The 27,195-nt window shown below is 45.9% G+C and overlaps 2 protein-coding genes across 2 annotated transcripts in view; one reads left to right on the top strand and one right to left on the bottom strand.

The window, feature by feature from the left end:
• DENND1A (DENN domain containing 1A) overlaps nt 1-27,195 on the top strand; it is a gene marked incomplete at its 5' end in the record, with an annotated part of 81,128 nt that overhangs the window by 44,257 nt on the left and 9,676 nt on the right. Inside the window, 6 exons of the mRNA XM_027885905.1 lie at nt 5,182-5,283; nt 5,786-5,873; nt 6,357-6,397; nt 7,841-7,912; nt 8,960-9,016; nt 14,347-14,478. Of these exons, the coding sequence (XP_027741706.1) occupies nt 5,182-5,283; nt 5,786-5,873; nt 6,357-6,397; nt 7,841-7,912; nt 8,960-9,016; nt 14,347-14,478 (492 nt within the window). The remainder of the gene's footprint in view (nt 1-5,181; nt 5,284-5,785; nt 5,874-6,356; nt 6,398-7,840; nt 7,913-8,959; nt 9,017-14,346; nt 14,479-27,195) is intronic.
• Nucleotides 24,670-27,195, bottom strand: part of CRB2 (crumbs cell polarity complex component 2) — a 46,237-nt gene continuing 43,711 nt past the window's right edge. Inside the window, exon 14 of the mRNA XM_027885925.1 lies at nt 24,670-24,680. The gene's annotated coding sequence lies outside the window, so the exon portion shown is untranslated. The remainder of the gene's footprint in view (nt 24,681-27,195) is intronic.

The following is a 27,195-nucleotide window of genomic DNA, read 5'->3' as shown; positions in this document are numbered from 1 at the left end:
TGGTGTGACATGAAAATGTCAGGTGTCCTGATAAACTAACAGGCTTTGAAAGGAGAAGCAAAGCCATGGCTGTGTGGTGTAAGTTCTTTCCAGTTACACGTTTTTTTGCAGTTTCATCTTTCATTTGAAGTCGGTCTTGTCCAAATTTGATCAGATTCTGTAGTGGTGTTGGATATTCCCATCTGAAATAACGTGTAAACAGGTGGTGTCAAACCCCCACTGAATCTATCAGTATCTGAGCTGGTTTTCTTACAGTGTTTTAATGCAAATAAATTTTATTCTGCATTTTTTCTGCAGAAGTTTCATTGTACTTTTAATACACCTGAATTCTTTTGGTCTGAAGGATTTTTGGATGTTGTGGAATTGATTACAGCTTAATGGTACATTGCATTGGAATAATACCTGTATTGCTAGAGTTCTGAAAGCATCAGAGGCCACAGAGTTCTAATTACGGTGTTAAAGAGGTTCTGATGAAGTCTGAATAGCTGCATGTCATAATTTCACATTTAAAGTTGGGTTGTGTGTTTAAATTGCTTCGTCCTCACTGGCAGCCTGCTGATAAATGTGGATGATCTCCTCAGTGGTGTAGGAACAGATCTGTGGCCTTGCTGGGGTCACTTGACTTTCTCTGGGGGTTGGTCAGGAATGTGTTTGTTGGTAAGACATTTGGAAGGGATGTGGATGTGATTGATTGGTGTGATTGGCATCAGGGATTCCACTGACTCAGAGCCACCCTTCTCCCTTTTAGTTCTCCTTCAGTGATATTCTTACAGCTTCATACAGGATCACCTGATACCAGATCACATGTGGGGAATGGCAGCTGTTTAGAAATTCCAACTCTCCAGCAACTGCAAGGGTGGAGAATTCAGAGAAATGGCCCATTTTTTGGGTTCTGTGTATAGGGATATTCCCTCTTGCTGTGTCTCTACCAGAGGCTGTGTATTGTGGTGAGGAACAGGAAAAACTGCCTGAAATTGGGCTGGGATAGAAATGGGCACTTAGGTGAGACAGTGAGTGTTTGGGCAGTGCAGTGTGCAGGGATTGAAATGCTTTTCAAGATTACATTGGCAGTAATGATTTATCAGGACTGGCAGCGTCTTTTTGAGCGGAGCCTGAATGCATTTTCTGTAGAAGATGTGTGGCCCAGTCTCTGAGCACATGATTTCTTTGTTCCTGAGCAGCATCTTGAGAAGCTAATAAAGCTCTGGTGTCATTTGCTGAACGCAGAGGGTTGTGGATTGTGTTATGGCTGAGGGGGTGCAGAGATGTGGATTGTGTTGTGGCTGAGGGGGTGCAGAGATGTGGATTGTGTTATGGCTGGAGGGTGCAGAGAGCTCTCCCCGCTCAACACCCAGGCTGGTTATTTGCTGTCACAGTTGCCAGCAGGACGAGCCAGTGTCCCATCAGGTGGCTGCCACCAATTTCAGGTTTCCTCTGTGGAATCCTGCTGGCTGGCTGATGGTCCTCCTTTGGCTGGGATGAGCTGATCTTCCTGTCTCGCTGCAGTCCCAGTTCTGGAGAGGCCTGTGGGGCAGTGCCTTTGGCTGCTGGTGTGCCTGACTCTGACACCACGTGTCCAGGTCAGTAGGGTCATCCTGCTGTCTTGGTTTCCTTGTAAGTCTGGATGGAATTAAGGGTGATGAGTCCTAGAATATCCCTGCAGGCTTTCCTTTATCATTAACCACTCTGAGTACAGTTATTTGCACCCCCAGGTGGTAATAATCCCTTGCACCCTTGGGGTTGCTGCATCTATGGGGTTGCTGTGTGGTACAGTGACACTGGACTTGCAGCTTGTGCCCTGCCACATTGGCATCTTGTTCTGCCCCTTTAAATTCCACCCACATCTTCTGATTCCGTGGCTGATTTTCAGAGCAGCTCTAATGGTTTGTGTGTTTATTAGAGAGGCTTTGAAGGAGCACCTACGTGTAGGAAGGCATGCACACAGCAGCTCAAAATTCATTACCCTGCACCACAGGCTGCCCCTGCTACTGCACAGAGATCATCCCTCTCTGCCACGGCACAACTTTTGGGGTTGTCTAAACAAAGTCTTCAGCTTTGGGTTGTTGGGGTTGGTGATTTTTTCATTGTTTTTTTCCCCATATAATCATGTCCCCCCAGCACCGTTATCTGCTGCACACCCCTGGGAGTGGGAGCAGTCCCATTCCCAGGGGGTGCCTTGGCTCCTGCCTCTTTCCAGAACCATCCCTGTGTTTGCCTCTGTCCCCTCTCCATGGCCTTCTCTCATCAGAGCTGTCTTCTGTCCCACATATTTTAATCCTTTATATTCACTCTGAAAGTTCCTGCCATAACCAGTGAGCTGAGGGAAAGTGATTTCCTTGAAAGATGAGGGATCACGGTGAAGTTTTTCACAGTGGACTTAATCAAAATCGGGCTTTTTCTTTCAATTTGCATTGTGGCTTCTTAAAATATGACAGCAGGTTTCCTGAAACTCCAGAACAGTCTGAAATTAGTCCTAGACTCCTTTTGTTTTCCACTTGCTGTCTTAAGTAGTCTTAAACATTATTTTAGAATGTGACACAATTCCAGTTTAAAAATAGGTCTGGCAACAGATCAGATGTGGGCTGGAACTTCTCAGCTCTTTAAGGGGTCTTGAGATAGCAGCAGTGCCCTGATGAACTTCATTATGCCAGATGAATATAAAATATTCATATAAAGGGAGATTTGCAAAGGCATAAAAAAGACACCTATTTTTTTCAATGCATCTGGGAGTCTTAAATCTTAGTCTTATATTTAAAGATACTTCTCTTGTGTTAAGATGGCAGATTAAATGTGTAAATTTGTTTATTAAGAATAATTTTGTGATCCAATCTTGGAATCTGCTTGAATGGTCTGTAATATTACATCACAGATCAAATCAGATTCCCCATCAGTTGTACTGTTGGAGGCTTTCCAGTGCCACGTTTTAGCCTCTGTTTGGCATTTACAGTTGGAGGGGATTAATGGACATTTAAAGTGTTGATGAATCAAGGCCTAAATTCTAATTGTTAGAACCAACAAGTTTAGGATTTGATGGGTTTATCAGAACAAGTTATTTTAATTGTTTTACACGTGAGCAAGACCATTAATTCCACAACACATCTGCAGTTCCACACGTGTCCCCTCGCGTGTAATGTCATTTGCCAGTAAAAGCAGAGCTGATTAGCTCTCTAATTTCCCCTCCCCTGCCTCAATCTGCCAGGGCAGTGGTCGTGGTGTGCAGGCTGTGCTGCTGTGGGGCAGGGCTGGAGCAGCGTGTGCAGCTCGGGGAGGTCAGCAGGGTGGGAGGCTCTAATGCATCCTGAGCTGCAGAGCTCACGCTTGACCTCCAGGATTAAAGTTTCTCCTCTCATCTCGCAGCAGTTGAGCCTCAATTGTCTCTCAGGAAGTCAGAAGGTCTAATCAAGCTAATGAACAAACTCAATCGTTAGTACTTTGGGAAGGCAGGGTGTTAGCAGAGTGATGGTGCCCCGGCTGCTGTGGGGGTGTTACAGAGCAGGGCCCGGCTCGGCGGGGCACACTGGGGGGTTGTGCTGGGGGGCAGGGACAGGGCAGTGTCCACGCTCTGCCCTGGCCACGGGAGCAGTCTGGGATGATCCTTGCAGGTGATAGGAAGGGTTGCTTGTTTCCTGTTAAGTGCTTTATAAGTGGGGATTAAATGGCAGCTAAACCTTCCTTGGATGAACTTCTTGGGTGGACTTCACCCATTCCTCCCAGCTCTTTCTGTCTCTGACACAGGTACAATATTTTTCAGGGATCCCCTGTTACATTCTGGTAGCTGTATTTGACAGGGAAGCCTTTTTCATACTGGTCAAGCAGATGTCAGCTGTTAGTAATTTAACTGCACTGAAACCTTTCAGAGTGTGCACAGCTTGGTTTTGGAGCCAGAACCTTTGCTGGCTGCAGTCAGTGTGCCATGGACACAGTCACCAGTGTCTTCTCCACCAGGCATGGCCCAGCCAGACCTGTTTTTCTAAACATCTTTTATTTGTATACTTTGAAGTGATGTGTCTTATGATTCCTTATTCTGATGAGAACAAAGCCATAGGGAAGAAAAAAAATGTGGTTTTTTTCACACTCATGCTTTTTGCCTGGGAAGAATGTAGTGATTTTGGTTTTCCCTGTAAATACCTGCTAGAGTAAATCAAAGACAGGCTATTGGCTTTAAAATGAATTACCCTGAAACTGTAGTTATCACATAAGAGTCTTGCTTTCTTTTCCAAATCCATGGAAATGCAGTGGCCCAAGGAAAGGTGACAGGCACTCTCCTAAAAGAGTGATTTCTTCCCTCTTTGAATGAGCCCTATCCTGGGCTTAGAAATTTGCAAACCTCACCCTTTTCTTCAGGCATTTTATTGGCCTTGTTGTCCTGATTTTATACAGCCAGTGGTAAATGAGATTGCTAATTTAAAGCTTTCAGAAATTGAATGATACCACCCTTTCGAAGGGGGTACTTTAAGGTTTCTTCCTATCTAATGTCAATTTTGAAGGTTCAACAGATGAAGAGTCCAAATGTATTTTAGTCTGAGTATGAAAAAGCCTCCATATTAATTATACATCAGTATAATTTAGTCATTCTTTGCTACTTTCTTATTTTGAATTCAATAAATATATTTGCTTGCTCTGTTATGTATTTGTAGATGTGTGGAGGAAATTGGTGCCCTTATGGCAGATGCACAGCAGATTTCAACATTACCATAACTCGTTAAAATCCTGTAAAAGTAAAGCTGCAAAACAATTTCTGTCTTCTGCCAACAAGATTGTGAAAAAGGGAAATTCCACTCATTCAATATGAGTGGAATCTTTCAGGACTGGGGAGAACAGCGTGGACATTCCTGACCCGCTCGTGCTGGCTCTGCTGGGGCAGATCAGCAGAATAAACAAAACTCAGATGACTGTGTGTCATATTTTGGGGACAGTAAGTAAAATCACCGTTTTGGATGATGAAAGTTCTTCACCAGCTGTAGCAGTATGTGCATTAAACCATTGTGGTTTATTTGGATGATACACCATTGCAGTTTTCCAGTCCCATGGCTGGAAGCTGGGAATGCAGCCCAGTTCCCTGGGTGTGTGGTGGGCCTGTCTGAGCCAGCTGTGCCTGGGAGGGGAGCGGGTGGGATGGGGCAGAGGGTGGCAGTGGCTGGGGCAGAGCTGATGCAGCGTGTGGTGCTGTGCCCTCTGCAGGGGGAGCCCATCACGTTCTGTGAGGAGGCGTTCGTGTCGCACCGCTCGGCTGTCATGAGGCAGTTCCTCCAGAACGCCATCCAGCTCCAGCTCTTCAAGCAGGTACTGCCTTCTTTGCCCTGGTGGAGATTCTCTAACAGGACAAGGGGGGGTGAGGGCTGTTTCTATATTCCTTCATCTGTCAGCCTCAGGAAAATCATGTAGTGCAGCCCCTCAGTCCTTTCCTGCTGGCTGCTCTCAGACCCAGTGCTGAGGCTCTCTGTGTTTGGAGAGGTGTGTGGGTTTGCCACTGAAGGGCTCTGAGCACACCTGGCCCCAAAATGTCTGCTGTAAACTTGGCACAGAAAGATATTAGTGTAAAGCATGGCATTGGTGCTCCAGGGCAGCTGAGGGCACTGTGCAACCACACACTGCCGGGTGTAGGGACACGGCACACCTTGGGCACTGGGAAACATCTGCCCAGTTTTGGTGGGGTTCTCACTCCACTCCCAGTCCCTACCCAATGTAAACACCGGGTTATTGCAGCCAGTGCAGGATGGAGCCTTTCTGAAAGGCTGCAGGGTGGGGTGGTTGATGTGTTTGTGCTCTCCTTTGCCTGCTGCAGTTCATTGACGGGCGTCTGGACCTGCTGAACTCCGGGGAGGGCTTCAGTGACGTGTTCGAGGAGGAGATCAACGCAGGCGAATACGCAGGTGGGAGAGGGGTGTTGGAGGGAGTTTGGGACACCGCTGTTCACCCACTGTCTGTGTGATCCTGGCAGCCTGAAGTGTCTTACTTCGCTGTTCTTTCCTCTGTCAAGAGCTTAGAATAACGTATTATAGTTTGAATAAAGCTTGTTCAGTCTTAGAAAACCTCAGCTTTACCTCTTGAATAAAGTGCAGCTAAAAGAGTCCTTGCAGTGGAGAAAACCCCTTGGCTTTAGGAACCAGAACCACCTCATACTTCTTATGATCTTAAAATATCCCGGAGTTCCCAAATGTCTGAGACAAGACAGAAAATAGAAAAGTGTAAATCTCTGCTCGGTATTTTGTTGTTGTGTCTCCCAGAAAGAGAAGTCTGGCTGTCCTGTTCTGGCCCTGCTCCCAGAACCACTGAGTGCCAGCACTTCACCTTTTGGGCTTGTTTCCTGTTGCACAGAGTTACATCTGCTTGTTTGTGTTTGTGCTTCTCTCCAGGCAGCGACAAACTGTACCACCAGTGGCTCTCCACAGTGAGGGTAAGAGCACGATTTGCAGTAGGCACTGCAGTTCCTGTTGGGGGGGAAACGCTGTCACACCGACACCCCCCTGAGAAAGCTCACTGGTGGGAAGTGTGGAGTGGGGGCACCACTGCTCGGGGTGGGCTTTGCATCTCTGGTTTAGTGCCAGATTGTAAATGTGCCAGATGTACAGATTAAAAGTGTAAATGCTTTTAGAGAATATTAAGTTGTTATAGTGGATGTGAAAAGCTTCTTTCAGTGCCTAAAATGTGGTGTATTGAAAAGTAAAATATTTCACGTTTGTGGGTATGAGTCGAAAGAAAAGATTTTTGGTTTGTTTTTTCTGGCAGAACTGAGTGTTACAGCATTCTGTCTGCTCCTGTCCTGCTTGTGAATGGGATTGTGTTCCTTACACAAAGTGCTGGGCTCAGTATAATCTTGATGATTTTGAATTACATATATTTTATAGCAGTAATGTTTAAAAATTCCATTGCATGGTTAGGGAAGTAAATAAATATACATAAATATATATAAATATGTAGGATGACAGGTAATTTTAACATTGGGTAATGCCTGAGAGTGAATATAAAAATTAGTGTGATTAAATTCAACAGTTTATCATTTTTGTGGAAGATTAATTGTCATGAAGTAACAGAGGTAGTAAATCTTGAAACTGCTTGCATCTGATTGCACATAATCAGACCTGATCTCTGGAAATATAATTTTGCAGCGAAAGTAGAAAATATAAAATTAGCTCAGGTTTGCTTCCTTGGCTCTGGCTGTCCAGCAGTTAGTCAGCGGTGTGAGGAAGGGGTATAAAACCCTGGCCAGACGAACAGATGATTCTGGCTGATGCATTACTGGCTCATTACTTTGATTATATTCGCCACATGCAATTCAGCTTTTCTAGAATTAGTGTTTATGCCTGTAGTTAGGTTTCATTTTCCCTCAATTTTATCGACTGCTTGGATCTTAAAAAGGCAGTGTATGTGTGTAATAAACAGGACTGCGGGATGAGGGAAGGGAAGATGGGAACACAGAAAAGGTCCTACATCTTCAGATTGCTTGTCCAGGCTTTCCTGAAAGGGAATTTCCTGCCCCAGACATCTGTTAGGATACTTTTGCCTTGAACTTGTTTGGGATTTTAGTGGAGTGAGCGGGACCCCCTGAGGGAGAGTGAATCCCAGACCTCCCCTGGGTTTGGGATACACAGACAGGGGCTCTTGGGAGACACTGATACCTTTCCTGGGAGAACTGCAGGGCTGAACAGAACTGGGCAAAACCAGAGAAACACCCAGCGTGCTTGTGCTCCTGTCCTTTTCTCTGGATTTGCCACTGGAATGCTCAGCCCTGCTAATAAGCGCAGTTAATGCTTTGTTGTTTGAGGAGTGGTGGGGTTTGGATGGCTGTTTGCTTCTGAGAGCTCTGATAACATTCCTTCTCTGCTTACTGTAATTACAGAAAGGAAGTGGGGCCATTTTAAACACAGTAAAGACCAAGGCCAACCCTGCCATGAAGACTGTCTATAAGTTTGTAAGTATTGAGTACTGGCTTACTACTGAGATAAGAGTCTAATTACCATTCTGTTCTAACCTTTCAAATGAGACTCAACACTTTACATGCATTTTTATTGGACTCACAAAATTACTTAAAATACGCATTCATCTACATTTCAAATTGAAATGGAAAAGTCACTTTGAAATGCGAAGGGGGATGGAAACTTGTGATTTCTTTTGAAAGTCTAGATGATAAATTCTATGCATTACACAGAACTCTTTCTGGGAAATGGTGCCTGTGTGCTCTGCTAAGCAGCTCTACCATCTCATCATTGCTCTGTTGGAAACCATTGTTACCTCAGGTTTCCCTGCCTGCACTTCACCGAAGGAAGGGAATCCTCTCATTTTCCAAATTGTTTCCATCTTTTCTAAATGTCAATTAATTTTCCGTACAGATTTCTTATACCTGCTCATTTCGACTCCAGCTTACTGAGTTATTCTTTCAGTGGCAGTGTTTTCAGCACTGTTAACAAACAGCTGGTGTGTTGCTGTGCTGTCATGTGTGGCTGCCAGCTCCACTCTGCGAGATCAAATGGAGGAGCTGAGCATTTCTTACGTGCTCGGTTTTGGGAAATAATGCTACATAAATCACTGAGATAACCAGTCAGGCTTGGGTTTTCTCCTGCCTTCCTCCAGCCTGAGGAAGATGAGGAGGATGAGGATGGCTCTGCTAGCCTGGCATCCAGAGCACTGCAGGGAGAGGGTCTGCAGGCTCACTGCTGGTGCTGGGGAATACAAGTTTATAGCAAAGAAAAGTCCTTAGAGGGGAACACTGAGGGTGTGGAATGCACAAAGATGAAAGATGTGTATGGCATCAAAACAGGGAAAACAAAATTTTTGCGGCTGGGGTGGGGGTGGTGGGTTTTGTTTGTTTGGGGTCCTTTTAGCTTTCTGTTTGTTTTAATGTGTTTTCAGTATCCTGAAAACACATTATTTTTTAATTGCCATTTTTAGTAACCGAAGTCAAACTTAGTCACCACTGGAAATAGAAGGGGATTTTAACTTGAATTAATTTTTCATGCAGGCAAAAGATCATGCGAAAATGGGAATAAAGGAAGTGAAAAACCGCTTGAAGCAAAAGGTACTTGAAGTTCTTATTCAAAATGTATAAGCACCACGTCTGAACTCCTGAGCCACTGAAAGCGTGATGTGATCAATAGGAAGCTGTTTGATACAGTGTTGTTAGCACACTTCAAAATGCATTACCAGCTGGCCCCGATTTTTCCCAGTTATAAATATTCACTGACACAAAAAAAAATTGTCTTCAAGTACATTAAGGCTCTGACTTCAACCCACAAAAGCCAGCAAATGGAGTGTTGTGTTTGGGGAGGTCCCTCGGGCTGGGGCGCTGGGAGCTGTTCCCTCCAGCCAGGGCACTGAGCTTTGGGCACACCAAACTGTTGGTACTGACAGGGATCAGGCAGGAAATACCTGTCCTGTCTGTCTGCCACTGGAAAGGAGGCTCCTGTGTGTCAGGAGTCTGCTGCAGAGTTCAGACATGGAGGAGTTCATTAGAGTTGGTCTTCATTTCCAACTGGAATTATTGCAGGAAAAAGTACTGACGGTGTTGTTTTCCAAATCTGTTTGTTTGTTTGTTTGTTTGTTTGTAAAAATGCTCAGTTGTGTTTGAGGGATGTGTTATCCAATTCCTGATTGCTCCTTTTTAGGCAGCAGTTGCCACTCCCCTTATGACTGGCTGGGTAACTGTGCCTTGGGTTCAGTGCAGATATCCTGTTTATTCTGTGAATCAGAGCTGTCAGAGTCCTGTGGGGAGACAAGACAGCTGACTTGTTGAGAGGATTCTGACGGTTTGGTTTAATTTGCTGCATAATAGTTTGGGTGGGGTTTAATCTGTGCTGTCTGTGAATTTTCTCCTCTAAATTTGGAGCCCCCCATGGCAGGGCAGGGACACAAGTGCAGCTGAGCACGGCAGCACTGCTCCTGCAGAGGGGTTACCTGTGTGTGCAGTGCAGCTCTGAATATTCCAGCAGATTGCTGGAGAGTCTGGGGCAAGAGAACGTTGCTTCAGATGCCTTTAATGCCATTTGATTTTATTACACTACATTATGCACAGCCACTTTAGGTGTAATTTGAAAATAATAGAAACATGAAGCAGTTTTCTTGTATATGCTTTTTTTATGTGTCATTCCATGTGTTTCATTTCTGGACATAACCTTCATGAATAATAAAATGTTTGGCCTTCTCCTGTGCATTTCTGGAGCAGTTGGAGCTGTGTAACACGACCAGATTTTTTCCTGTATTTTAAATGCTAATAGAACTGTGTGCTGTTGTGTGACATTTGTATGCCAGGCTGAGGAAAGCCTCCTTCGGTCAGTGCTTTGTTTTATGAACGTGGTTGTCCTGCTGCTCTGTCAGGCAGCGAGCTTCCTTTTAAAAACACACAGAACATTTACAGCCAAATGGCCTGGTTTTGTTTCACCTTCCTTATTATGTGGTGTTCCTGTAAGCGAGGTGGTTAAACATGATTGTTCAGCACAGGCTTTCACAAGAGCTCAAAAGATTGCTGGCAGTGGCTGGCACACACTGCTCCACCTCCCCTCCCTTCCTTATTCTGTCCTCTTCTATCCCATCCTCTTCTCCATCTGAATGCACGTAGCAAGATAACTCTAAAATTAGGGATTGCTCTGTTGAAAGAGATAAAAATAGCAAAAATTGTTTTGGTCACCCTCATTTTTAATCTGAATGCCTGTGCTGCTCCATTATGGGTCTATTATGCACAAGTCTGTTAAAGCATCCTCCCCAGTTTTCATGTGAGAACATGGTATTTCTCATGTGTTTACTTACTGGCATGTGCAAGTGTTAACTGTTTGACATTCTGGCATCATTAAGTACTTCATTTTTGCCAAATTTGGGATGCTAGTCTTTCATCTTCTGAGGGTAACCTAAGGTTATTTTTAAACTGAACTTACTATCCACTGCATTTTAACATACTATTTTCCATTATTAATACAGAAAGTATGCAGGCCCCTGGTAAGGAAAAGTCAAATATAAACATCCCTTTTCCAGTTTTCACTGCCAAATCTGAGCAGCTTCTGTACAAGATAGAATTTAAAAATGCAATAAAGCTGGAGGTCTGCTTCCTCCAACTCTGCATAGCAATGGTGACCTCTTAAATATAATCAAGAGCCCATTTTGCCCTTGGTCTGCTCCAGTGTTGGGTTTGAATTGCAAATGAGAAATGCAGGATTGACCTGTTGAGAGGTCACTGTGGTGTGTGTAAGGTCCTTCTTTAATATGATAGTGGAGATTGAATGGGGCTCCATTTCCATCCCTTGTTCATTTGTGGTGCAGTATTTCAAAGCAACAGAAATCGTTTTCAGAGGATTCTTATGAGTGAGAGCAAATAATTGTTAATAGATACAGCCTGGTAGCTTTATTTTATATCTGATACAGTTCTTTTTCCTTTTTTCTTTTTTTTTTCCCTTTTTTTTTTTTTTTCTTCCCCCCCCTTTTTTTTTTTTTTTTTTTTTTTTCCCCCCCTTTTTTTTTTTTTTTTTTTTTTTGGCAAAGGCTGCCTTTTTCCATCTCACAAATGGACCGTGGTGGTCAAGTCACTCCGTTAGTGGCTCATTTGAAGCTTAACTGCATAGAATTAGGAAGAAGGAGGAATATGAATGGTACCATCCTCAACTTTCAGCCAGGAGAATGGAACTCACTGACAGCTCTGGCTAAGACAATTTGTATAAATGGGTGGGCACTTGGCATTAATGTATTCAACATTATTGTAGTTGTGGAGCCCTGGTTGGCTCTGGCTAAGGTCTGATATTGTGGAAACAACTCCTGTGGAGCTTTGCAGAACAACCTGCACAAGGACAGTGCCTCTCCACTTTTGAAAGGGGGTTTGCTCTTCTAGAGCAAAAGGCCCCTGCAGAAACTGCTGATGCATATTTAACCAGAATATCTCTTTCTCTGAAGCTTCTCCTCTAAAATGAATAGGTAGGGAAGATCTCACCTGGACAGATAGTTGTTGGGGGAAGCTCTTCTCGTGGAGGTGTCCTGGAGATCACTTTGGAGTGGGATAGATCACTGTCATTCTGCTTTTCTGCTAATCTGTTGAGTGTCTTCTTTCCTCAGACAGAAGATGGTTCTGGTTTTAATAATACCCTTAGATTACACTTCCTTTTCATTAAAAGTCACTGGAGCACTGCTTGAGTTTTGTATTCCTGGAGAATTTATTCCACCAATGAGTAACTTACCACCTTCCGTTTTTCCTGGTTTTTGGGAGGCAGAGATCTCATGGGTTTTGTTGTTATCCTGAATAACATATATGGCTTAAGCTACTTCAGGAATGTCTTGCTGGTTTATACCAGTAAGGTGCCAATCCCAGGTGTGCCAGTGGCCTGAAGGACTGTTGTTTACTTTTCAGTTGTAGAAGTGCCAGATGCTTTGACATTTCCTGATTTTAATGCTACTTATTTTGGGCCTTGGATATCAGGTTTCACTGTTTCTGTAACTCAAATGTGTTTTCATCGAAGGTAGAAAACAAACTCCTGTGAAGTAGGTTTTGCTTTGATGACTGAAGCTGTGCTGGTTTGTTTGCCTTTTGGGGATGTTGGGAAAAGAGAGGAATCAAGCCATTTAATTCTCATATTTTATTAAGCAATTTTTTAAAAAAGTCATTTTGACTGAGATGTGCTGTGGTTTCTTTGGAAGTGTGTACACCAAGCACAGTGCAAATAGGCTTTGAAATGCAGTTATATCATCAGAGAAGTCCAGCCAATCTATAGCAATAACAGCTCAGGCATTTGCAGGGATCGTTACACATCTGAGGGGACCTGGCTTAATGGGCTGATCTCTCTGTACCGTCTGTCTCCTCCCACTCCCCTCATGTGCAGACCTGAGCGTCCTTTCTCCACACTTTTGGCAGTTTGGTGCCCTGTTGCTGCCTGGCTCCCTGGGATTCCCAGCTTTCCTTGCTGGGCTGGAGCCGCACTCCGGCTCTGCAGGGCTGGGGGCCTTTGCAGGGCAGCTCTGGGGCTGGAGGCACGTCTGGTACAGCTCCACTGGCACAGAAATGTGGGAATGAAGGTTGTGTGGAGTGTCGCTGCAGGTTCTGTGAGTCCAGAACTGAGCACACCCCTTGGTGGGAGCTGCAGTATGAGCTTGACAGACACGTTTCTTGTCATTGCATTGTTTTGGGGCTCTTTGTTACTAATTCCCTGGACTTTGCTGTACTTTTTAAAGACAAGGTGCCATTGTGGAGCCAGAGGGCAGGGGGAGGAAAAAGTTTTTCTCTCCAGCTTGACCTTAGCAAGTTGTTAATTCCCCACCATCCTTATGCTCATGTTGGGGAACCACTGCTCTACCAGCTGGATCTAAAGAGGGGTCTCAGCTTCTGTGTGGAGCAGACAAAGCCCCTTAGAAAGTCCATCGAGCTTTTTGTTTCATTTGACCTGAACACATTAGGTCAGTGTGTGTCCAAAGGAACCGTTTCTAATTGGCCATCAGCCCGCACGGCTCATTATTGTACCTGCGCCAGCCGGGCCCGGGCCAGGCCAGAGGTCAGCAATCAAAGCCCGCCGGTGTCAGCAGCCACCCTTAGGTCGGCCCTGCGAGCTCCAGCCTGTGCAGCCTCCTCTGGATGTTTACCCGGCATTGTTTCCCTGGCATTGTTGCAGAGATGTAAAGCTTCGGGGCCCACTGTGCTGCAGACTCTTTCTCCACTCACTCTCAGACTCTTTGCTCCTTGTCTGATTCCCGGTGCCTGCAGGCCTTTGTCCTGTTCAAAACCCGTGTCACAGACCCCGTGCCTGCACTTGCCAAGTCCTCTAACCTAGGCTGGTGGGTCACCTCACTTCTGGAGAAGAGGGCTGATGTCAAAGCAAACACAAAAGCCTTCTGTGAGGCAGCAGTTGGTGGTGCACACTCTCCTGGAGGCATATTCAGTCCACACAGGCTCAAAGCTGAAATGAAAGCTAGCTAAGCTCTGAGTTCCATCTCTCCTGGCCACTTCCACAAGTAATTGTTCTGCTATGGCTAATTCTGTGCAGTAGGTAAATGGAATTACCGTGTTCATTTGGGTTTACAGAAAGCAGAATACCCTGTTCCTGGGCTCCTGTTGAACTCATTGCTAAAACAGCAAATCTGAGCCGTGGTTTTTCTCTCCACATGCATTTCGTGGCTTTTGCGTGTTCAGGTCCGACGTTTTGTTGACTGTCCCTATTTGCACCACTGGCACTGGGAGGAGAGAGGGGTCGTGTACAGGCTCTGACGGACCAACTGCAATGACCTGTTTTATTCTAACCATGTTTTCTTTTCTGTACTTTGGTGTTTTTCCTCCCCTGACATCCAAACCGTTAGTCAGCGTTATCCTCTAGTGTGTCCTTTGTGCACCTTGCCCTGACTCAAGAGTGTTCCTGGCCATGCTATTCACCTGTTCCTACCACACAGGACATTGCTGAGAACGGGTGCTCGGCCGTGCCGGAGGAGCCCCTGCCCAGGACAGCTCCGTCACCACTGGGGGAGAAGAAGGACCCGAAACTAAGGGAGGACAGAAGACCAATCACAGTACACTTCGGGCAGGTAGGTCTCGGTGTCGGGTCTCTTTAAATTGTGTGACTCAGCAAAACCAGTTCAGGGCAAAATCCCAGTAACGAAGGTGCCAGTTGTTTCATTACATCCACTCACTGAATTATTTTATTTATTACTCACAGCTTTGTTTCTGTGGCATCCTTTTTTATGAGAGTCCAAAACCTGATTTTTCTGGGCTTTCTTGATTCCTTTTGTTCGTATGATGATTTTGAGGAAAATAAACTCTAAGTGAATGGGGGGTGAAGCAAAAATATTAAAGCAATTTTATAAACTCTTTTGCGGTTCTTTTGGCTTGCAAAGAGCTGCAGCCCTCAGGACTGAGGGGGTAGGGTTTAAAATGTCCTCTGTTATCTTGCCAGATCATTAGTGTCAATATGGAACATCCAACTATTAAAGCATTTGAACATTCTCTGAAAATTAAATGCGATGAACTAAGATGGAAAAATCAATTAATAGCTTGTTAGTGTACTCTGTATTCGGTATTGACAGCTGAGCTGTTCACATTACTTACCCGTGTAATGTTTCTTTTGAAATGTCTGCAAAACAGTGAGTTTGTGTGGAGTTTTTAAGAGCTAGTTATTTAGAAAATGTTGTAGTTTCTGTGATTTTCATGGAAAAACATACAGCGTTTATTATCAGTTTGCCAGTGTTCCCCTATTAAGTGTAGCCTGACTCAAAAAATAACATGGTTTGTGTTAACAGTTTTCTTTTGCTGCATCCGTTCTTTGCACTGTTCTGATCAGAAAACAGGAAGGAATAGCTGATTTCTTCTAAGGAAGCAAAGTGTAATTTTCAAGCAATGGTAAAACATTATAAATTGGGAAGCAAAGCAGATTTTTAGAGAAATATCTATGAATAGAAACCAGTGGCTGCACTGACTGTTCAGGTATTAGGGCTACATCAGTGCTCAGAGCAGTGTTGTCTGTATCATTTTAGAATCAGATTTATTTCTTTCAGAACTTTCACCACTGTGCTAAATGTAAGTTCTTGAAGACTTTTTTTAAAGCACATTCTCTTCCAATTAAGTATTTGCAGTAGTGATTTATTTTTCCCTTACTGTCTGTGCCAGTACAGTTGAGAGGAATTGGGGCTACTGGAGGAATGCAGCCATCTAGCTCCAGCAGGGACATGTTACATTTCGTTTGAAGCAGTCAGAAATCAGATATTATTACAATTTATTTTCAGTTTTTCCTTTAGATTTGTATGAGGGATGGCTGGTTCAAACATTTTGGTAGATTAATGAAATATATATTTGAGTGGTAAGTGCAGATTTAAATTCATGAGGTTTTCTAGCAGTCACTTTTCAGATTTGTTCACGCTCCCTGTCTGGGTGTCCAGAGGAGCTCTCAGCAGCTTCGCCGACCCCTGGCTGTGGCGAGAGGCTTGCTGGCCAAAGGCTTGTGCTGTCAGTGCATTCCAAGTGTTGGTCTCCAAAACTCACCTGACTTAGCAGTTGGGGGGTGTCCCCTCCCAGCCTGTGTCCTGGCTCGGGGCTGCTGCTCCCGCTAGCCCAGTGCCCAATGAAAACACCATCACCCTTCCACTCAAAAGGGAGAGATGTCCAGGCTCATGAAATATAGATTAGGGCTTTGGGGAGGGAAAAAAAAGCAGCAGCATTTACTGCTTAAATGGGAGATGGCTTCTAACTCGTGATTAAAGGCAGCGATTTCAGCGTCACTTTTAACTCTGCCTGGAATGCAGAAGGTGGGAACAATTAAAGAGCGGCGGGGACTGGGCGAAGGGGCCGTGGGTGCGCTGGGGCCGTGGGGAAGGTGTGGATGAAAGCTGCCGTGCCACTATCACTGCTCACAGCCCGGGGAAGGTGTGGATGAAAGCTGTGCCACTGTCACCGTGCCGCTGTGGCGGGCTCGGGCTCAGCCAGGCCCTGGGAGCGCGGCGGGCGGGTCAGCCCGGGCGGGGAGCGGGGCCAGCGCCGTGTGCCGCGCTAATTGAGACGTGCTGTCAAAGTGACAAACACATTTGCATACACTCTATTTATTTTCCTCGGAAAGGTCTGCGGGCTGCTGTTGGTTGAACATTCTTAATCAGCTCGCTGTAAGTGAGCCGGCAGCGAGCTGTCCTGTGCTGGGGGCTTCTCTTCATTACATGACAGATTAGCTGAAGGGGGATGGGCTGGGGAGCCAGCGGCAACCTTTAATTTTAACTCATTATCTCTCACCCTATAGTGAGGGGCTTTCCAGCTTTTCCAAACACGGCTGTGTGTCTGCGGTTGTGAGGCTGCAAAAAATCTCGCTGAAATACCTTGAAGTGCCTTCGGAGGCACAGCACCTCAGCTGATGGTGCACCGAAATGTAGCAGCAATTACCCGGCCGGGTGAGACCCCCCAGTGCCGTGGCTCATCCTGGTGAGCCGTGGTCGGGCATCCTTGGAGAGCCTTGTTTATCCTGGAATTGTTTTGATGGTGGTTTGTGTAATACTCAGACAGTGTGGGAAGCTCTTCTGGATGGTGAGAAGAAGGATTTTTGCCAGATAGCCTGGGGCAGTGCCATAAAGATTTAAACAAAGTGTCCTTAGTGAGACACCAGGAGATGAAGCGGGAGGGTGGGACCCCAGCTTTTTCCTCAGTGTGCCTTCACGTGATTTTGGTTTCCCCAGGGTGTACCTTTCCTATTGACCCCTGGATCAACCAAATACAGGGCTATCAGCACGGGCTCCAGGGCAATCCAACTGTACTCAACAAGGAGCAGGAACCCTACAGGCAACTCGAGGTTTAATGAGGGGGTAGAAGAGGGGATTTTCAAGGCAAGGACAAGATTCAAATGAATAGTTTGTAGTACTGAATAGTGCTCTCTGTTTTGGGGAAAAGTAAGGTTAGTTATTATGGAAGATCCAGTGCTGCAGAGAACATTCCTTGTGGTGCTGGGTGGATGATTGGACTTCATGGTTGGTCTTTTCCAACCTTAATGATTCCACAAGTGTCTTATTACTTACTTTGTTGTGGGTTTTGTCATAAAAACGGACCAAGACGTACTCAGAGCATCAGAACGCGTGGTGCATGTTCAGCTGCCAGAGCTGTCCTTGGGATCCTTCCCGCTGTGCCAGCGCAGTGACCATTGCCCAGGGCAGAGGGACACACACAGGGCAAGTGTGGCTCGTTTCTGTGCCTCACTCCAGCTTTTGAGGTGGAATGCACTCGTGTTCCTGTGTTATCATTGAGCTCTTTGGAGAATGAACACTGCCCAGCCTCACGGTGACTGTTTGGAACACGTTCCTTGTCCAACAAGCAGCTGTTGGGGCTGCTCTGGCAGAACCCCCAGGATGCTCCCATTCTTCCCAGCAGTCTGTGAGAGGTGTGTGAGCACACAGGGGGAGCCCCGGGGCTCTAAAAACAAACCTTAGGGACGTTCTCCCTCTGGAGCTTTTCCACAGTCAGGAGCATGACTGATGTAGTAAAATTAAACCAGCAAATGATAGGCTGCCAGAAACATCACTTGTTGGGAAAGGGAATCATTTCATTAGAAGCAAGTGATCCTGCCAGTTCTGTGGAGCTCTCTAATTGTGTCTGTTATAATTAGAATGTCTTTTGTCAGCCTAGCTGTGTTTATGTTTCTGTGGCTTGTTTTTATTTACCAGCAAATAGCATATTTAATTCCATTTTCACACCAAAAGGTAAAGCTTAACAGCATACAAAAGACTCTTGAAGTCTGTCTGGAGTGATGAGATTCAGTCCTGTTCCACTCTTGATGCAAACTACAGAGAGTCAGTGCTCTGGGGGTAATGTAAATAACTGGGAAACAAAAGGGAAGTTCTCCTGTGCTAAAGCAGCTTTAGTCTAACTGTGGAAAGGCTTCTCCAGCTTCTCTTCCCGCCTGATCCTGACTGCTGTTAAACTTCTGCAGGCCATTAACGTGGAAACTGCCATCTCCTTTTCTGTTTTGATCCCTTTTGCTGTAAATGAACGTGTTAATTTTTCCTGTTCACCATCTGCACTTGGACACAGGGAGCAAACAACCCTGCTTTGCTGGGCAGGGCTCCGCTTCCAGGAGATTAAACGGCATTAAGAGGTCAGGGGGAAGATGGGAGAACAGCAGCCAGCTACATTCCAGGAATGCAGCCCTGGATGGCTGAGGCCAGAGCAGCAGAGGAGGGATTATCTCCGGGGTAAAAGGGATGAAGCAGGGAAGGGAGGAAGGCTCCCTTGCCAGACCCTGTGACTCCCTTCACACCCAGGTGCATCGGAACAATAGCAGATTCCCCTGGATCACAGCAGGCATTGTGTGGCACTGAGGTAGAAACCAAAGGGGAAAGGGGAAGACAAGTTCATTTGCTAATATTGGTGCAAGTGTGTGCTCTGCTGCAGAGCAGCCTCCTCTCCTGGCCACTCGGGGCTGCTCCCACAGCAGCAGGGCCTTCTCTGGCAGCGTGAGTCTGCCCACAGATGAGCAGTGTGGGCTCCCCTTCCTTTCTGAGGAGCCACAGGGGGTTCCCTCCCTCTCTCCCTTTGGTTCTTTATGGGTTTTAGCAAAAGTATAAGCCTAGTTCTTTAAATTTTTTTTGTCCACAGAAAGCACATCATCTACCCTCGTTCCTTCTCACTCCTTTCTTTGAGTGTTCCTTTCAGGAGGGGATTCAGTGGCTCAGTAAGAGTCACCTTGCTAGAGAGGCACATGTCTTGGTCCAGAAGCACTGGTCCACCTAATGTCTGCTTGAGAGCACTCAAATGTCCTGTCAGGTTCTTGGGGGACAGTGTTCTTAGTCCAGGGAGTAAAACCAATGTCAGTGAAGGAGACAACGATGCATTTGATTGAATTCTCTTTGTGCAGGAATGGTCATGCAGGGGGTGGGAGGGACGAACTGAAAGGCCTGCACTCTGCACTCGTCATGTGTGTCAGTGTGTGACCAGTGGGCCCTGGCACGCTCCTCAGGAAGGTGTTCAGCACCTGCAGAGCCTGCCCAGGGGTTTCTGCCCCTCCTGCTCCCACTGCCCAGGGCTTCCTAACGAGCACCCCCAGCACTGAGTTCTCCTCAGCTGCTGCAGCCGTGAGTGGGGCTGGGGCTGTGCAGGGATTCATGCTTTGCAGTGAGATTGTGTGGCCCCAGCCCTGCACCCAGCGGGCGTGTTCATCCACCAAAAAGCACATTCTAGACTAGGGCTTTTCCAGCTGTCTTGGTATTTCAAGCACTGCTTAAACAGGGATGTTCAGAATAAATGTACTGCCCGGGGTACGCTGTGTCAGCTGCCGAACACTGGATGTGTGCAGGGAACGCTCTGCTGGAGTGACCTCCCAGGGCTCTGTGACAAGGGATAGCAGCTGTAACATGTCTGCAGAGCCTCCTTGTTAGTCCTGTTATGCTGAGGAACCCATAAATATCTTGTAGGGAGTGTCTTGGTCCATCACTGGTGGCATGTGGAAGAAGAGTTGTGCTTTATAAATAATGCATACATATAAAATAAATACATCAGTACATGCAAGGCTAACCAAATCACCCAGATTGACAACTGAGGGAAGCTCGCAGTGTCTTATGGATGACTTGCTTTTCTACCAGTGTAGATCAGCATCCAGAAGCTTCTTATGTATTACTTATGAAGTGGATACATGCAGTTAGGCCAGAGCTGTCTGGACTGACCTCCGGGCCACTGGATTGAACCCGGAGATTGGAGGAGAGAGTGTGAGAAACATCTGATTGTTGTACCCGCTGTGCCTCGTGCTTGGCCAGGCTGGACCTGCCCAGGGCTGGGCTGGGGGCACCAAGAGCTGGCAGCAGGTGCTTTGGGGTGCAGGACAGTGTCCCCCAGCCAGGCAGCCTCAGTGGACGAGGCAGCTGAGCCCAGCAGAGTCATCCTGTTTACAGAACTGCTGAAATGAGAGACCATCTCTTTTTTTTTGTCATTTTTTATTCTGTGCAAGTATTCTGCTTGCTGGAGAGGAATAGCTGTTAGGAGATAATAAGGAATATGTCCATTTCCCAGCATTTTAAATTGTGCAGGTTGCATGAGCTCTTTGATTTGAATTCCAGCATCAGGCCCACGGAAAGCCAGTGTAAAGCTGACAAAATGACCAGTTAAAAAAGAAAGCACACACAAACAACGCGGCTTTTTTCTTTATATTTCGTATTGCATTGCTGGATTTTCCAGTATTTTAAATGAAAAATATATGTAGTTAGTTCCATGTTGACAATGTCCTTGAGGATTTGACAGTGAGATTTTCCAGCAGTTGCTCTTCGTTAGAATCCTGGTGGTGTTTAATAAGGCAGCCAAACTGCTGGCACCTCGGGCTCGTGTTTGTTCTCCAGGGCTCGGGGCTGCTGCAGTAAGCACATCGACCAGGGCTGATCATTACAAGGGCGTACGCCACCAGGAATAAAAATGTCACACGTTCTCCCATCTCACAGCGGTACAAAATGTCAGTCCTGTCAAACAGACATTGCAGGTAGCTCTGAGCAGTCAGTACAAATTGGGAAGCCGAATATTCCCCCAGCTTTCTGATATTCTTCATCTGAAGCAGAAGAAAAACAGTTGTTAACCTATTAGCTGTGATTTTAAACTCTGCTGAGGTGGGAGATGGATAGGCTTTAACACAGGGATAAATATATTCTTGGGTCTGGGGTTTTTTGCAATGTCTCTCCATCCTTGTATGTTGAGAAACAGAAGGAAAACAAGCCACAGCAAAATGAACCTCATTTTGGTAGCAGTCATTTGAGATTCTCTCTCAAACTCTTCTGGGTTTTGTCTCAGTGAACAGTTCTGTAAAAACCCTCCTTGCTGGTTTGCTGTGATCCAGAAAGGGCCTGGTTTGATGGGTTAAGGGAGCTTTCCTTCCTGGCCCTTCCATCGTGCGTGATGTCCCATTCAGGATTCTGTTCTCTTTCTGGACAAGGGAAGGTTGTGCTGCTCTCAGGGTAAGGCCCCCTGTGGGATGGAGAATCCAGAGGATGTGTGGTGTCTGGTTTAGCCCCAGAACACAGCAGTGTGTTCCCTGAGGTGTCCCTCTGGGACTGAGGCATGGGTGTTGTCAGTGCAGGATTCTGCTTTACTGCAGGGCCCAGGAAAACTCTGGTGCAAAGGGTGAAGTGCAAAGGGGTACCAGGATATCAAAGAATTAACAGGAAATTATCCCAGTCCCCAGTGGTTGCCTGAGGGGACAAGGAGAGCAGTTAAAGGGCTGCAGTGTTCTGTGTCACAAAGAAGGTGACTCAGAGTCTGCTCTGTGTGTAGAAATGTCTTTGTTTTTCCTGTGACACCTTCTCAGAACTCACAAGTGGGGTGTGTTTAGAGCAGTCCCTGCCCAAACAGCAGTGACTGTGCAGCAGGTTGCCAGGGGAAGGCCCAGCAAAGGACAGGGATGTCCCAGGTAGAACAACGTGTGTGAGGCTTCTTTGAAGCAGAACGACTCTGATTAAATATTTTGTGTTCTGCAGGCATCTCTCTCCTGTGGGGAGAGATCCCAGCTTAGTGTGCAGTGGCTTTCAGACTGGTCTGCAGCACCTGGGCTCTGTGCCAGGCAAGTAAGAGGCAGCTGACAGGCTTCTCCTTTGGAAAATGTCAGGAGTCCTCAAACTGCAAAGTGTCAAATGATACCAGCTTAATGGTTAAGGGGGGATTTTACATTTTTTAGAAGAACTGAATGCACATATAGGTGGGAGGGGGTCAGGGCTGATTTTCAGCTGCACAGCAGACAGGAAGGGGGAGAGGGGAGCTCAGTGGTCACAGTCAGAGGTTTTACTGGTATCACCCTCTGTGGGTTTTGCTGCTTGTTTGTGTAGGACAGGAACTTTCCTGTCACTGGAGCTGGGAAGAGATCAGAAGTCTTGACAGGTCTTTAAGCCACAGACACCATTACAAGTTAACCAATCCTACATAATATTCCTCCTATCTACATCACAGAACAGCACATGCTGCTTTGAGCATGGCCTGTTCAAGTGTCCTCAGCACACAGAGAAAAATATATCCATCTAATCCTCAAAATTCTTCCCTTTTTTTCCTGTAATTGCAGACAAAAGAAATAAGACACCATTCAGTTCTACAGACCAGGAGTTTATGATTTAAGCCATGTGTTTTTAGAATAGCATCAGTTATCAACAATAATAATCCACAGTAGTGCACCTGTGGTTTTAGGATTTTGGCTTTAGGCATTGCTACATTTTTGCCAGACTCGTTCTACCTTCCCAGTCTACAAATGAGCCTGGAAGAATGAGGCATCCCTTAAAACATGGAGATTATTTTTATCACAGGACCCAGCAGATTTCTGTTGAAGTATTTCAGAGTGTAAATTAAAAATATATGCTGTAAAGCATACACTGTTCCTGTCATCCCAGTTTGTGAGCTGTACATATGGGAGTATGTAAAAAGCAGAGTGTGCTGTGCAGGGATCTGGATGGATAATAAAACAGCTGCCTCGTAGATTCCATCTGCTTTCTGTACTGAATCTTTTTAGGTACCAGACATTTTTCAGTGTTGTTATTTTCTCCCTTTTTTTTGTTTTAATTGAGTGTTCAGCTGAGGTCCAGCGTGTTCTCCCAAACACTGCAGGTCTCCTGGAGCCTGGTGAGTGTGAGCCTGGGCACAGTTAGGACAGGGCATCTCTCCCCCACGTCTGATTGGCTTTGAAACATACCAGCAGCTTTTAAATCTGAACTTCAGAAGGAAGTGGGATATTCATGCAGAAAAGCTTTGTTTTGGAAATCGTTGGAAACACCCCTCACTGCTAACTGAGAAACACTTCTGCCTGCACGTACTGACAAACCAGTTCTCATCTGGTTGTGTTTCCTTTATGCATTTCCCTCTGGTTGCACTTGTTGCTGCACATGAACCAGCACCTCTAATGTACTCACAAAGGCTCTGTTTTGAATACCACTGTAAAAAACATCTCCAGAGACATCCACAATTAGTTTGAGATAATGCTCTGCTCACGAGCTGTTACCTCCCAGACCTAAAAATGCTCTTTTTGTAATGTTTCCTCTAGTATAAAAACCCTAAATAGCTGTGCTGTGAAAGTTCCCTGGGTATATAATAGCTACTTTATGAGATGGGGGATCTATAATTTTTAAGTAGTATTGTGATTAGTGTAAAAGTGAATGTAAGATTTTTCTGCTTCCAGCATCTCAGAGCTTAAGTCACCTGTCTGATAATTAGTAAATCAGTGCCAGATCTGCAGCATAAAACTGGCTTTCTGCAAATGTTCTGTCCTGTTGCTTTAGAAGTATTTTGAACAAGACAATTAAGCAAATATCCAGAGGAAAAAGGTGTGCTGGTAAACAGCTACTGGTGAGGAAGTGCTAATTTAGACATTTCTCCCCTTCACAGAAAACAAGAGTACACGCATTTAGGACCATACCTAGAGCAGCAATTTAGCAGCTTTTAGCACTGTGGCCTGTGCTGGTCCCTGCCAGTTCTCCTTGCAGCCCAGGTAATTAAATTGATGTTCCCACACAGCTTCACCTGCTGACCTTTCACAAACAGTGTGTTTTGCTGCATTAACAAATTAACTTCAAATCAGTGGCTCCTCCAGTAAATGTGGTGTGCACAGAGTTGGAACAGGCTGGCCTGTCCCGTGGTGGTGGCAGACGGTGAGAGCAGCACTGCAAGTGAAGCCCTGCTGGCTGTGGGTGTTGTGCCCCTGCCCTGGGGCTGGTCCTGGCTGTGCTGCTTCCCTGGGAATTGCAGCTTGGCTCTGTTGTGTTCAGGTGTCTGCAGGGCTCCAAGTGCAGTACAGAGGCCTCAAAACAAACTCTGTTCTGCAGCACTTTGGTGGGTTGGATCTGCCTGTGTTGTTACAAGCACTGGGGTCACAGTTCTGAGAGTCAACACGATGCCTGTTTAGAAGTCCAAGAGACACAAAAGTTTCTACACCTTTAATCTTTTCCCAGAGCAGCATTTGTATGTGTCTTCATTGTGGAAACACATAGAATTATTTTTTGATCAAAGCTTAATCATGTTTGATATCTAAATCTCAGCTGGAAAAAAACAATCCAGTGACAGGATAAGGATATGAAAGTATTGTCTCCTGCAAAGGAGTAGTTTGTTGTAATATAAATGCACTATTTGCTGTGTATTTATCTTCACTTGCACAGAACTAAAGTGATACTTGCACAAGTAGTTTTGAGTTCTAGGCCATATCAGGATGCTTTAAGGTCTGACTTGTTGGTCAATTAGGAGTAAAACATCAGTGCTGTGTGTGTGGGCTGGTTATAGGCAGGGAGTGTGCAAGGAGAGGGCAGTGAGTGGTGACCTGCTCCATGCTGGACACGGGTACCTGTCCTGTCGTGGCACGTCTCAGGTCACGGGACTTGTCACTGTTTTGGAAAAACAAAATAAGAACAAGGGCATTTCGTGAGGTGAGTATGAAGGTAAAGGACGTGCTGCTCGTGCTGCTTTGGCCAGGAGCCGAGCAGCGTTTCCCTGCAGTGACTTTAATGCGGTTTCCACTTTGCTGCAGCAGCACAGACTCCGCCCGCCCCGGCCGCCGCCCCCCAAGATCCAGCGCTCGGCCCGGCCCGTGAGTAGCTGGGGTTTGTGTCACTGCCACAGCCTAACCCTGCCTGAGCCCTGCTCCTGCAGCACTACTAAACCTGGCCCTGTGGGCTGCCCAGCTGTGCTCACAGCCCCGTGGGAGCTGTGCTGCCGAGCCCTGCCCAGCACGGCCCGCGGGCTCTGCTTCTCTCTGCCAGTCCTGCAGCCCTGGGGGCTCTGCCAGGGCTCCCCCAACCTCTGCCGTGCTGTCCTACCCAGAGAGCCCTGCTGGGCTGGCTGGGGCTTTTAGCCAGGGAGCTTTTGAAGACTTGCACTGAACTCAAATACGAAAGGAAGCAGAAGTCTGAAGAGAAAATATTTATTCTCTGCACGTTATGCTTTAAATTATTTTGGGGTGCTTAATTCTTCTCCATGGGACAGCTGTGTGGGTAGATTGGAAGAAAGCAGGTGGATATTTGGGTGGTAGGACACTGGGCCCAGGCTGTGGAGGACACACACACAGGTTGGCCAGGGGAAGGGACCCTGCCATGGAAGGACTGCACAGAAATTACTGGCAGTGCAGTACCTGTGCTGTATTAGGCAGGGATACCTTGTTTCTGCAGTTTTTGCCCCAGAACACTCCCTGCAGGACAGTTATTGTCTATGAGCTCTGCCAGATGGATTTAAAGCTGGAGACTCTGCTGGGTCTGCACCAAATTTTTATTTTTTGTAGTAGGGCAGGCAGCAGGTATCAGTTTAGGAGGGGTGTTGGTTTTTGCAACAGCCTTGGAAGATATTTATGTCTTTTCAGGACTTCAGCTTTATGAATATAATTCCCCCAAAATCATCTTACTTCTTGCTTCCTTATACAGACACACTGTACATAAGAGAGATGCAAGTTTTCAAATCTAATCTTGCTAAAACTTGTTAGGATATGTTTTGGATGAGCAGGTAACCGGTTAACAAGTGCACTTGGGTGTGTGTTTTAACTTTGGATCTCTGGTGCATGTTCCTGGGTTACGTTTCAACAGCATGTGTTCCTTCTCCTCTCCTTAACTCTGGGTGTCTGGCTTAACAGAGTCACTCTTGGGGGTTTTTGCTCTGGAGGTTTCTGTTTTCTGTGTTTAAAAAGGGGCACTGACTGTGTTTGTTTGTGTTCAGTTAAATGTGACTGGCGTGGGAGACCCTCCCAGACTGCTCACCAGGATCAGCCTCCCCCTGGAGCGGGGGGTTCCTCGTGTTCATGGCTGGCAGGGGCAGAGGCCGTGGTGTGGCTCCTGCACCAGAGCTGCTCACCAGCACTGTTCAGATGGAGTCATTTATTACACGGCTTGATTACATCTGCACATTTATTACATGCTAAGACTGTTTAATCTCCCAGCTGTAGTGCATTAATAGTCCTCCCTGTAATGTGTTTGGTTCAACTGTCTCTGCTCCCAATGTGATTGATAAAAGGTTGGAAATGTAATAATGAAAGCTCCTGTTGCATTCATCTGGCTGTGTCAGTAAGTGGAACAGAAAGGCTTCATTCATCAAGAGGAAATTCAAGATAAATGTAAATGATTATAATCACTCCCAAAAATATGCTTGTACCAAATATACACAAATTTGTTGTTGTTCAGAACTGTTATTTGGCTTTTAATAGTTGAAACACATTTGTGTGTGTGTAAATAATATTTTGTGCAGCTGCTTTTTCCCTCTCTGAGTCTTGGCAGCTATTACAGAGGTGGGTATCACAAGGCAGCTTTCCTGGCCTCGTGCACAAGCACAGGGCCCTCTGCTCTTCCAGGGCCACATAACAGCAGAATTCCTGAGAAATTCTTCCTGCTGCCAGGAGGGCTCCATGGGCACCAGTGCTTGCAGTATGAGCCACTGCAAATAACAAAGGCAAAAACACAGCCCAGAGAAGGGCTAAGGAAGCAGAACAGAGATGTTCTTTGCATTCTGGTGGTTTGGAAATGAGCTGCGGTGCTATTAGCAAAGAGAGAGGCTTGTTGCTTATAATTAATGGAGATCTGTTTGGTCTAATAGTGGCTGTTTGGAAACTTTATTCAATTAGAAAAAGTTAAAATATAATAATTATGCCTAATGTTGATGGGGACAGTAATAAGCACATTCAGCCCTTGTGCCCTGGGAGTTTGCCTTTGTTCTTTTGGCTGTGTGCTCACCTAATTGGATCTCTTTGGTACTTTTGCATTTGATAAGCATTTAACCTTGCCTGTTTGGCTATGTGAGGCTCAAAATCCAGCAAGGAATGACTTGATTCCCAGATTTTCCTGCAGTTCCCCCTGAACAAC

Source organism: Empidonax traillii, unplaced genomic scaffold, assembly GCF_003031625.1.
Source record: "Empidonax traillii isolate 1590-97213 ecotype Southwest subspecies unplaced genomic scaffold, ASM303162v1 scaffold174:size915687, whole genome shotgun sequence".
Classification (NCBI taxonomy): Eukaryota; Metazoa; Chordata; class Aves; order Passeriformes; family Tyrannidae; genus Empidonax; species Empidonax traillii.
This window is presented reverse-complemented; position numbering and strand designations above follow the sequence as displayed.